The sequence below is a fragment of the Euwallacea similis genome, chromosome 3 (assembly GCF_039881205.1).
Source record: "Euwallacea similis isolate ESF13 chromosome 3, ESF131.1, whole genome shotgun sequence".
Taxonomy (NCBI): domain Eukaryota; kingdom Metazoa; phylum Arthropoda; class Insecta; order Coleoptera; family Curculionidae; genus Euwallacea; species Euwallacea similis.
The window spans coordinates 7,533,618-7,545,790 of NC_089611.1; the positions used below are offsets into that span (position 1 = coordinate 7,533,618).

Sequence of the window (12,173 nt, forward strand, 5' to 3'; positions counted from 1 at the left end):
GAAAAAAATGTATAAGAACCAAATACAGATAGAGAGTGTAGGGAAAAGGTGTAAAAAATATTTTTACACAGGTGTTTACTCTTACTACTCTATCTACTCTCTAGCGGAATAGACATTCAGGACATTCCATTTCCCAGCCGTTGAAAATTTGAGGTTATATTGGGAAGTTTTCGAAATCAATCTCGAATTTTGGTTGTAACTTTGATTTCTGCTGATTAGAAATGATTTTTTAATTTTAAAACACACACGCAAATCCATGATGAATTTCCTTAAACTTGGGAAAAACCCTAGGCTTATAAGCATAACCAGAAATTTGATGCATTACACTAGTGATTTACCTACAGTGGTTTCCAAATCCAGACAACTCACGAATAGGAATGTTTTGCTTTTGCGTGAAGCCAAGAGCAGAGTTTTTGAGCTTCCTAGAAATAGATGGTTGAATAGACATTTACTCCATAGTAGGATAGTTACGTCTGTGCGATACTTTTCTTCTAAGACTGATGGGGCCGAAGATTTACCTCCTGAAGAAGAGCCTTATAGTCCCCAGTTGCCAGCAACTGTAGCTGTACCTGAGGTATGAGTTGCCATTAGGTTTCTTCTTTATGGCTAAGTTTTATTACCATGCACTAGCTGAGAGTGCATACAAAAGCTACTTTATTGTTTGTTTCGATCTATCAGCTTTTAATATAATTTATATTTGAACTGGAAAAATTCACACGGACTTAAAAATGAATATCTGACATTGTAAGGCAAGATATAGACTGAAGTCCATGAGTTGCCATAATAATTGTGCACAGTATAAACTTTATTCCAACAGTGCATTAACTGTTGGAAGAGAAAAACTAGTTTAATTCTATGAACTACTGACAAACATTGAAAATTTAGTTTAGTGATAAAAATTAAACCTATTATAAGTGTTTTTAATACAAATTTATTGTTATCTTCTTTAGGTATGGCCTCATGTGCCAGTAATAGCAATCAGTAAGAACATAGTCTTTCCACGTTTTATTAAGCTTATTGAATTAACCAACCCCCAGCTGATTGAGCTTATTAGAAGAAAAGTGAAATTAAACCAACCTTATTGTGGTATTTTTTTAAAGAAAAATGAGGAAAATGAATCGGAGGTAAGTAACAAAAGAATTTTAAGGAGTAAATAAATGGTTAATTGACAAACTGCTACTTAAAATGTTATTTAACAATAATTGCAATATGTTGCATCATCATTGCACTCACTTTGCACTATTCCATTATTAAAGAGGACACCTATAGTTAGCTGTGATTTATTTAGATTTTATGGTTTATCAAGGTGCAATATCATTTACAAATAGATTGGTAAGACCAGAGATCCAAACATTTTTATGGGACATAGATAGCATTGATCTTTTATAAAATGTTCTATTTGGCACCAGTAGTCCCTCCCATAACATGTTGTAGACATTTTCCTAACTTCTTTTACCTTATGTGATCTGAAACCATTTTTAACATTTTTCTTTATTGTGATTTTGTACCTGCCTAAATTAGTCCTGCGGCATTACTGTGGAGTAAACCATAATTTAAAATCCCGAACACTAGTACCTACTAATACTCTGACCAATACTCATTCATACTTACTAATAATCACTAATATGTACTAAGACTTCCTTAATACCTGCTAATATATTAACTAAAAGCAGAACTCCCATTCACCCTAACAATTACCTCCAAAGTACATCCACTTTTCTCCCTATAAAAAAATGCTGAAATTTCGAAAAATACTTTATTCTTGGGACAGGGGAACCATAAAGATAAAGATCATAAATTTTGGTGTGTTGTGATTCCTGACAATAAGACAAGGAGATTCTCTTCAAAGCATGTCTGACTAAATTTTCATTTTGGGTACAATCTGATTATGGCATAGAGAAAGTTTTTGTTAACGAGTGAATGTAAACATCGCTCTACACGACTTCCTCTACAGGAGTTATATAATGTATGGCAAGTATCATATTTGGATTCAAACTAGCGTTAAAAAAGGGTATAAAAAGTGAATGCATTATACTATATTGAAGAGTAATTAACAGTTTGTTATTCAGGCACTTAATTCTTCAGTTTCTTAATTTATTAATATTTCCTTAGGTTGTTAATAATATTGATGAGGTATATAAAATAGGAGTATTTGCCCAAATTCATGAGATGCAAGATTTAGGCGACCGGTTGCGGCTTGTTGTAATGGCACATAGGCGAATCAAAATTACTGGCCAAATATTTGATAATATCGAGGAAGAACCTAAAGGTAGACATTTCCCTTGAGTCCTTCTAGGCAGAAGTATGAGAATATTGATTTTGTAATTTTCACCGTAGATGTCGGGAAGTCGATGAAAGTTCACTTCCCAGCATTCGACACAACAGTTAATGTCCCCAAAATTTCAGAGGAGACAGACACTCGAGGGCGTAGAAAGAACCGCGCCAATCGTATTAAAAAATCGTACCCTGAAATAAGGAGCCTAGATGAAAAAACGAAAACACAGAAAGTCACACAGGAAACTGAGGAAATCTCCAAGGATAGCACTGCGATTCCTGGGGTTGAGCCTCTTTTGATGGCAGAAGTAGAGAATGTGGTACATAATAAGTTCAGACAAACAGAGGAAGTTAAGGCGTTAACTCAAGAAGTTATCAAGACTATTAGAGATATTATAAGTCTAAATCCTTTATATCGGTGGGAATATTTTTGGGTGTTATAGCAAATTCCCTAAAATTTTGGTTATGTTTACAGAGACAGTTTACAGCAAATGATGCACCAAGGACAGAGAGTGGTAGACAACCCTGTATATTTATCTGACTTAGGAGCCGCTTTAACTGCAGCTGATAGTAAAGAGCTGCAAGAAGTTCTTGAAGAGATGGATGTGAGATCGTTTAGTTCTTTTGACTTCTCAATATTAGCTAATATCATATTTTTGCAGATTTCTAAGAGATTAATGTTATCATTGTCCCTTCTTAAAAAAGAATATGAGCTCTCAAAATTACAACAAAAAATCGGCAGGGAGGTGGAGGAAAAAGTGAAGCTGCACCATCGAAAATACATCTTGCAAGAACAGCTAAAAGTCATAAAGAAGGAATTGGGGTTAGAAAAAGAGGATAAAGACGCGATTGGGGAAAAGTTTCGAGAGCGGATTAAGGATAAAGTTTTGCCTCAAGCCGTTAGTGCTGTGATAGAGGAAGAACTGAATAAACTTAACTTCTTGGAAAGTCACAGTTCAGAGTTCAAGTAAGTAAGTAAGTAAGCAGTTGATATCGGAAAAATTGTTAATGTTTGATTGATCTTAAATAGATCTGTAAATAAAATCCGTTTAGGTCAGAATAAAAAGAAACAACAAAAAATTGCTATTTCATAAACAAGACTGGTATCGGTTTAATTTGACGGTACTTTATACATTTATGAAATTATAGATGAAGTGTACATATAAATAAAATTAACGTACCGGGTAAATAGTGTGCCATTCGATTCTAGACTGTACGTGTTACTTTTTTCAGCGTAACAAGGAATTATTTAGATTGGCTGACGTCTCTACCTTGGGGCATCCAAAGCGAAGAAAACTTAAACATTCAAACGGCCTCGAAAATATTGGACCAAGATCATTACGGAATGGAAGATATTAAAAGGAGAATACTGGAATTTATAGCAGTGAGTCAGCTTAAAGGAAGTACGCAGGGGAAAATTCTGTGCTTTCATGGTCCGCCTGGAGTCGGAAAAACGAGTATAGGTGAGTTTGTGTGACCTTTTCTATCTATTTATTAGGTGTACAACTTTGCTTCCGCCGTTTTTTTTCCGAATTTCGCGATTTTATTGTAAAAAACTAATTATACCTTTAGGATCCAAAGTATTGTCCATCGCTGGCCACTACTTTCTCCCATCTTTCGGGCAGCATACGAATCCCGTGTTGAAAAAATTGGACATCTTTTGAAGCGATCCACGATTCTATCCAATTTCTTACTTCTTCATAAGACCGGAAGTGTTGGTCAGCTAGCCCATGTGCCATGGATCGAAACAAGTGATAATCAGAAGGAGCTAGGTCAGGAGAATATGGCGGGTGGGGTAGGACTTCCCATTTCAATGTTTCCAAGTATTTCTTGACCACTTGCGCAACATGGGGTCGAGCATTATCGTGCTGCAAAATCACTTTATCATGTCTCTCGTTGTATTGCAGCCGTTTCTTTTTCAATGCTCGGCTCAAACGCATTAATTGGGTTCGATAAAGAGCACCTGTGATTGTTTCAGTTGGTTGTAACAGCTCATAATATATTACGCCGAGTTGATCCCACCAAATACAGAGCATGATTTTGGAACCATGAATAGACGGTTTGGCCGTCGACGTGGAAGCATGGCCGGGATATCCCCAAGTCTTTTTGCGTTTGGGATTATCGTAATGAACCCATTTCTCGTCCCCAGTCACAATACGATGCAGAAATCCCTTCCGTCTTTGCCTTGCAAGCAACTGTTCACAAGCGAACAGACGCCTGTCAATATCTCTTGGTTTCAACTCGTACGGCACCCAATATCCTTGCTTCTGAATCATTCCCATGTCTTTGAGGCGTTTTGAGATTGTTTGTTGAGTCACTCCCAATGATTGTGCCAATTCTTGTTGACTTTGACACGAGTCTTCGTCAAGTAATGCTTCCAAGTTCGCATCTTGGAAAACCTTCTTTCTTCCACCGCTATGTTGGTCTTCGACGTGAAAATCACCGTTCTTGAAGCGCTGAAACCACTCACGACATGTCCTTTCACTAATAGTGGCTTCCCCATAAGTATCTGAGAGCATTCGATGAGCCTCAGCAGCAGATTTCTTCATATTGAAGCAGAAAAGTAAAACCTCCCGCAAATGACGAGAATTTGGCTCGTACACTGACATTTTCAATTGCGAATAACTTTATGATGAAGACACAAATAGACTAATATTTTTATGAGGTTATGTTAACAGGTGCCCAAGGCTCCTGCATGCCCACATGGGGTTATTTATTTCGATCATTACTTACCGCTACATACATCTATTCAAAAACGGCGGAAGCAAAGTTGTACACCTAATATTTTTCAATTAATTGATTTCATGTGACAATCTTTCCTACATTTTCTAATTTTAAATATTTAACAGCTAGATCTATAGCACGTGCCTTAAATCGGGAGTACTTCAGATTTTCGGTTGGCGGCATGACGGATGTGGCTGAAATCAAAGGTCATAGGCGAACTTACGTGGGGGCCATGCCCGGTAAAGTTATACAGTGTCTCAAAAAAACTCGTACCGAAAATCCTTTAGTTTTGATCGATGAGGTCGACAAAATTGGAAAGTACGTATTAAATTCTTTTCATTTTGATTTGGCATTATCACAGTATCGTTATACAGAGGCTATTCGGGCGATCCCAGTTCGGCATTGCTAGAACTGCTTGATCCAGAGCAAAATGCCAACTTTTTAGACCATTATTTAGATGTGCCCGTTGACTTATCGAAAGTGTTGTTTATTTGCACTGCTAATGTGGTTGACACCATTCCTGAACCTTTGAGGTAAGAATGAGTTCTCGTTCAAATGCACGTGCAACTTCATTTTGCAATTTTTTTCCCAAATTCTTATTTTGTATGAAACAAACAAAATAAGAAATTACAGGAAGTTTTAAAGTTTTTGTAGAGAAATAATCAATATAATAACGGCAATGTTTAATAAATACAATTTCTCGCAGAAAATAATCCTTTTATTCCTTTAGATAATAAACGAAAGAATTAAGTTGTGAACCCACATTTGCATCTGACGATTGCAAAATAAATTTAACTTTTAAAAGTGAACTAACAGTGCAAAGCGTGATAAATAACGTATTTCAGGGACCGTATGGAAATGATAGATATGTCTGGCTATGTTGCGGAAGAGAAATTGGCAATCGCGAAGCAGTATTTACTTCCTCAAGCCATGCGGGATAGCGGTCTCAAGGATGATCAAATTAAAGTGGAAGATAGTTCCTTAAACATTCTGATACGGAATTATTGTAGAGAGAGTGGAGTTAGAAACCTTCAGAAACACATTGAAAAGGTTAAGGATTTACATCAATCCGATTAATAGTTAACGTTTTATTTCATTGTGCAGGTGGTGCGGAAAGTTGCCTACAAGATTGTAAAGGAAGAAGCTCACTTTATCGATGTGAGCTCTAATAATTTGCAAGAATTTGTGGGGAAACCTGTATTCACACACGATCGGATGTATCCCACGACACCACCAGGAGTTGTGATGGGTTTAGCATGGACTGCTATGGGTGAGATTTTTAATCAATTGCAAATAGACATGGTTGGTAAATAAAACCAAAATGGCTCAATATCTATTGAGTTACTGAATAACGAAATAGTTTTTTTAATGAGTGCGGAAGGTGATCCATTTCCGCACACAACTGCCATTTCATGCACAACGCGAAACAGAGTCCACCCAGTAACAATCAAAATTCGCTTTCCCCTACGCATTTAAGTGTGAGTAATGTAGCTGTGATGGATATTCAAAGGCTTGCCAAATCTATTTTATAATCCGTTCACTTGACATACTGCTTTAGCAGACACAAATGATGTAACTAGGATGAATCATGAATTACACATTATTATCTCCTACTCTCGTAGTACAATAGTACTTTTAACTTGTTGCACTAACTTTTTTAAAAGTGTATTTGCAGACTTAGATTTCTGAAATGAATCATTTATGAATGTATTTCTACAGGGGGCTCTACTTTATATATAGAAACCACTACTCGAAGACAACCGCCCTCTGACAAGGACTCTGAAGGGAGTCTAGAACTGACTGGGCATTTAGGTGATGTTATGAAGGAATCAGCTAAAATAGCTCTAACTGTAGCCAGAAACTTCTTAACTAAACATGACCCCGGGAACAAATTTTTAATAAACGGGTAAATACCAAATACAAACAATAAAGAGGATATAAAACGATCATAAAAGAAATTGTCACATTTTTTCATTAATGATATTAAAGTCTGTTAGGAAACAATCGGAGAGATCGAGTGGCACCGTGGGCTATTGCATATCACGATTAAAATACGACGAAACATGCTCATTCTTTTGCAACTTTTAATTGCTACAGTTTCGTAACTATTAGGATTTCAACTGAATCACATTTTACCCTATTAAAATAATAGCTGGTGTGGTACTATCTCATCGTGAGCATATAGTTATGCCGCAAACGACGGATTTTACGCGAAAATCCGGCGTTTAATACATTCGAGCAGCTTATGTTATGCCCGCAAAGAGAGTGGACAGCAATTGGTCACAACGATATTGATGTGCTCGTTATGAATATGAACAGACAATGCAAAGTCGTATTGAACAGTAGAGGCCGCACTAATTTTTTTCCGCATTATTTTATTGAATTTATGGTGAAATTTGAAATTTCAAGATTTTCGTTTTTGCAATAATTTATGTTTATTTTCAAAGATTTGTTAATATGTAATTTTTCTATAACTTTCATTAACTTTCATTCAATTCAATAACTTTCACTAACTTATGAGACATGTTAGAAACACTACGTATACAAATGTTTGGTTTTCCTTTGGAAATAAATAATTTGTTGTGATTTTTCATAATTATCCTTAGATTCTGTTGATGTGTGTATATGTACTTAATTGAAAACTAAATACTTATTCATTTGCTAATATATGATGGCTTTAGTGCAGATAACGTGCGTCGTTGGAAATCATTGCTGTTGGTTGTTTTATTAGTCTTGTTGCACTTATCGTACAGTAACAAGTTAATCTAGACCCACTGCGCACTTTATTTTACTTTGATTGTGTGAAGCATCTCCGTGTTTCATCTATCGATATAATCAGCTTATTTTATATTTAATTCTTCTGATAATATCGACATTTTCAGCCACATGCATTTGCATGTTCCCGAAGGAGCCACCCCTAAAGACGGTCCAAGTGCAGGATGTACGATAGTAACCGCCCTTTTGTCACTGGCAAAAAATAAACCAATTAGGCAAGACTTGGCTATGACCGGAGAAATTTCTTTAATGGGGAAAGTATTACCTGTAGGGGGCATTAAGGAAAAGACTATAGCTGTAAGTCTTAACTATAGTGTTTTGTTAGAACACAGCTCTTGCAAGAGGTTTACATGACTTTCGCTGCAGAACGATTGAAGTTATAGAAGAACAGATATCCATCAGAGAATTCTGTTTGAAATGTAGAGGGTGTCCCAAAAAGAACGGGACACAGAGTACCAGTTTATTGCTTAAATAAAATATTACGAAAGTTGAGAAGAAAACATGATGACAAAAAAATCATGATGTTATATTCACTGTTTTGAAAATTATCAAATGTCTATACCTTAATTACTTCAATCAAGCACATAAAATCTGCCTCTAAATCAAAAACAGCAATAAATTCTATGCCAATATTGAAAAACTGGGTGTTTAATGAAAGGAAAATCATAATTATGATTTGATGAGATGAGATGGTTCAAAACATCTAATAATATATAGGGCGTCCAATATATACACATATGTCCCAAGAAAATCATAATTACAATTAATTGCAGTTTAACTATATGTAGAAAAAACTGAATTACCTTATATAATAAATTATTAATGATAAATTTTAACTAAGTATTCCAAGTTTTATTTTTCTTTTAAAATTCAAACAATTTCTAATTTTACCTTTTTCACCTCATTTCACGTATTCACAGCAAGCGTGACAACAAATGTCACAATATTAAATTTGAGAAATGCGTCGAATACGGGGAAGGTGTGTTTGAATAAGTAATATCTACTAACTTTTATTTTGAATTATTTATAAACTATTTTGGAATAGTGGAATTTTGTATGTAAACTTTGGATGGGATTTGAAATCTGTTTTTTATTTACCATTTTGTTCCAAAATGAGAAATAAAGCTAGTTTATTCTTGATAGTATTTCATATGTTCGTAGTTCTTGGGCACCCTGTATAAAAAAGTTCAAAGTTATCTTTGTAAATCGTATTTTTTCAAGAAGCAGAGACTTTTATCAAGACTACTTACTTTTTGTCGAAAAACGACATTTTTTGTCCATTTGTCCTCTTGGGCCCTCTATCTGTGGACATACTGTATATATATACAGATATGTACATATATAGAAAATATATTAGTGAGACTTTTGTAGAATCAATTTAAAGCTGCAAGCTGTGCCTTGACTATAACCTTTGCTTTCATCTCACATTCGAGTATAGCACAAATTTATGGTTTTTAGGCGAAAAGGTCTGGTGTAAAATGTATAATTCTTCCTGATGAAAACAAAAAAGATTTCAATGATTTGCCAACGTTCATCACTGAAGGCTTGGAAGTACATTTCGTCAATCACGTGGATGAGATTTTTGAGATTGCTTTCCAGGAACAGGTTTAGTTATCCAAACATAAGTTTGTTATGTAAATAAAATGTCTATTGAATCGATTAATTTGTTCGCAACATCGTCGTATTTGTGGTGAGTGGGGGGGGGGGGGGGGGGGGGGGTAAATCCTTAATGAAATTCAGGTCTATCTCTGGACAAGTTGTTTTTATTAAGCTGCATCTTTGGGGTTTATTCCTCTGAGTTAGTTCAGGTTTACGAGTTATTAATAAATAAAAAGAGAAAGGTATATGTCGTTTTGTAATTACGTAAAGACTGTTCCTAATATTGACATACATTTTTTTATGAATTTTTGTACATAATGTACGTAAGGTGATAATTGTTATTATGTGAGCATGAAGATAAATGAGTTTTTTTTCAATAATTTGCCTTGTTTTTCATTTAATGGAATTCTGTGTATATATCCAAAACTGTATGCTCCCTTCAGTTTTTTCGGCGAGAAATTCGCACCTTGTTAGCACTTAACAATAACAGTTTGTAATACTATTTAGACACAATCAAATGATAATTTCAAAATAAATAAAATGTCCATATGTCCAGCAAAAAGATGTTAATGTGGAAAGCATACATTCAGCAGAAGGAAAATCGGCCTAGGCGGCCATTATAAAAGCAATCATGTATATGTCGGAACAGCGTTTGATGCGTTTTCCATGTTTGAGGGAAGGTATCTTTTTAATGGCCAAAGAATGAAAAGACAGACTAGCGAATTCACTACCCCACTACCGCTCTTCTGCTCGTCAATCTATTAACTGCTTGTTCTTTGTCCCTATTGTCTTAACTTTCCCAGTTCTGGTGAGTCCTTCAGAACCGTGGGAAAAGTGCCTGCTACACCCTATTACAAAGGAATAGTTTACCCCATTTGTGCCCAAAACTTTTTTTTTAGGTAATTGTCATTTAATTAGTATTTATAATGCAAAGGATGCTCAGTACTTATAAATAAAAAAATATTTTAATATTTTTTAAAGAGTTAAAGAAAATATGTAGGTGTACTCATATAGGTACACTGGGTACATGTATAGTATCTACTTACTTGAAATGGGTAATCGAAATAATGTTATTTTGAAGTAAAAATAAACATTTATTATCGTCTCACTAGCTTATGAATAATAACCGAACTACAGGGTGGCAAGATTGAAATGTAAAATTCAATTTTTAGCCATAATTATTAAATGGCAAGAGGAAAACTCATGAAATTTTCTACAAGGGGGTTTTTCGGGATGAAGAATTCATGTCTACAAGCAAAATTTCGATAAATGGCAGAGGGCCCCATGTATACGCATTAGGTACTTGTTTAGGTCCTTCAAACTTTTTTGTTTTTAACAGTAAACCAGTTTTGGGTGAAAAAACGTATTTGCGCGGTATTTTTGCTTGAAAAAGGTATACCTTAATCAAGTCGCTAACTGCAATCATTTTCGAGAGAAACGTTTGTAAAGTAAATGGAAAGGAATGTAATTTTGTAAATTTTAATTTTTTAATATTAAAACTAACATTAAAAAATTACTTTAAAAACTGTTCAAAATGCCCACCATTTACACGCACACAAAAATTAATGCGACGAATAAAATGAACCCCTGTTGCTTTGTTGCTGTGTGCCACCCTGTAGCTCGGTTATTATCAACTTTCGGACTAAGACAAATGTGGTTAAATTGTTTTATTTTGATCTCAGCTACCTATGGTAGAGCGTTGTAAAGACCTTTTAGAGACACCCTGTACAGAGTGATAGTTGTTTTTGAGTCAGTCTCCGATTTATATTTCCGAGCATATTGTAGTTTAGCAGTACTATTGTAGCTGTAATGATTTAGGTGCTTTTAGATAAATCTGTAGGTTTCTATTCATATTTATTATATATAATTAAGTAAAAAATCTTTCCTCTAAGTTAATGGTATCGCGGTATGATTTATTGACAAGAAAATGCGTGGTTTCTGATTTTTGGTAGATACTGCTAGCCTTGTTTTCCAATTGTGCTTATTTTCACCAAATACTATCAAGGTTCTTTAAACATTTGCTGCTCTTTGCATATACATATAATCCCACAAAATTTGATAAGAGATATAGTAAGGAAATATAGATTACCACTTTTCCAAATGTGAATTAGTTAATGATTTTTATCATCGGTGGTTTTATGTTCTTTCGGCAGAGTTGTACCAGTATTAGTAAGCAAAAAATTAATCTTAAGTAGGTGGCTCTCAACACATCGTAGAATGCTAGTGGAACACATTGCCATAAACCAAAGAATCGTAGAGTGGCAATTAAATGAGTAGATTAATGCTCATTGATATTCATATTTATAAACGCAGAGTCGTGTGAAGTCGCACACCTCTTGTTAATCATTTCTATATAGGCGTTGAAAATTCTTACTTAAGCGGGAAACACTTATTTAATAAAGAGAAAATTACCCATCTTTCAGTATAATTTAAAATCCTGGGATTTGTCCCAAGTTTTGTGTAGGTATTGTAAAGTGTGTTACAATATGTTTGCGTGTTGCGTTCTACATTGGTACATAAAGAACTTTATTTGTTGCTCATACAGAAATCCGTTCATATCTTACGCAGATTATTACCAATAAAACACTAAAATCGTTCAAAACTTAAAGGCTTTGCAAATATTTGAACGTTTGGTAATACTAATTTGTAATTTAATACACCTACCCAGTCTATATTCTAATCTTAAAGGATATCGAGTTACTGTTGATTCGTTTTTGGCGAGAGATTTAATTCAAAGACCCCCTCGGGTTGGAATTGTGAAAATTTCATTGCAACCACATGATACATCCGCGGTATACATT

The 12,173-nt window shown here is 34.8% G+C and overlaps 1 protein-coding gene across 2 annotated transcripts; it reads left to right on the plus strand.

Annotated features, from left to right (window-relative positions):
* The first annotated feature begins 187 nt into the window (after positions 1–187).
* Positions 188–9,454, plus strand: Lon (Lon protease). 2 transcript variants are annotated; one of them, XM_066406335.1, is made up of 14 exons: positions 188–574; positions 951–1,124; positions 2,113–2,269; positions 2,338–2,692; positions 2,750–2,879; positions 2,937–3,241; positions 3,508–3,737; positions 5,124–5,316; positions 5,373–5,531; positions 5,844–6,048; positions 6,103–6,268; positions 6,718–6,904; positions 7,881–8,070; positions 9,232–9,454. In XM_066406335.1, exons 1-14 carry the CDS (start codon positions 257–259, stop codon positions 9,382–9,384), a joined length of 2,922 nt encoding a protein of 973 aa, XP_066262432.1. In that variant the 5' UTR covers positions 188–256; the 3' UTR covers positions 9,385–9,454. The 2 variants fall into 2 exon arrangements, with proteins under 2 accessions (XP_066262432.1, XP_066262433.1); XM_066406336.1 differs by having other exon boundaries at positions 2,407–2,692.
* The last annotated feature ends 2,719 nt before the right edge of the window (positions 9,455–12,173 follow it).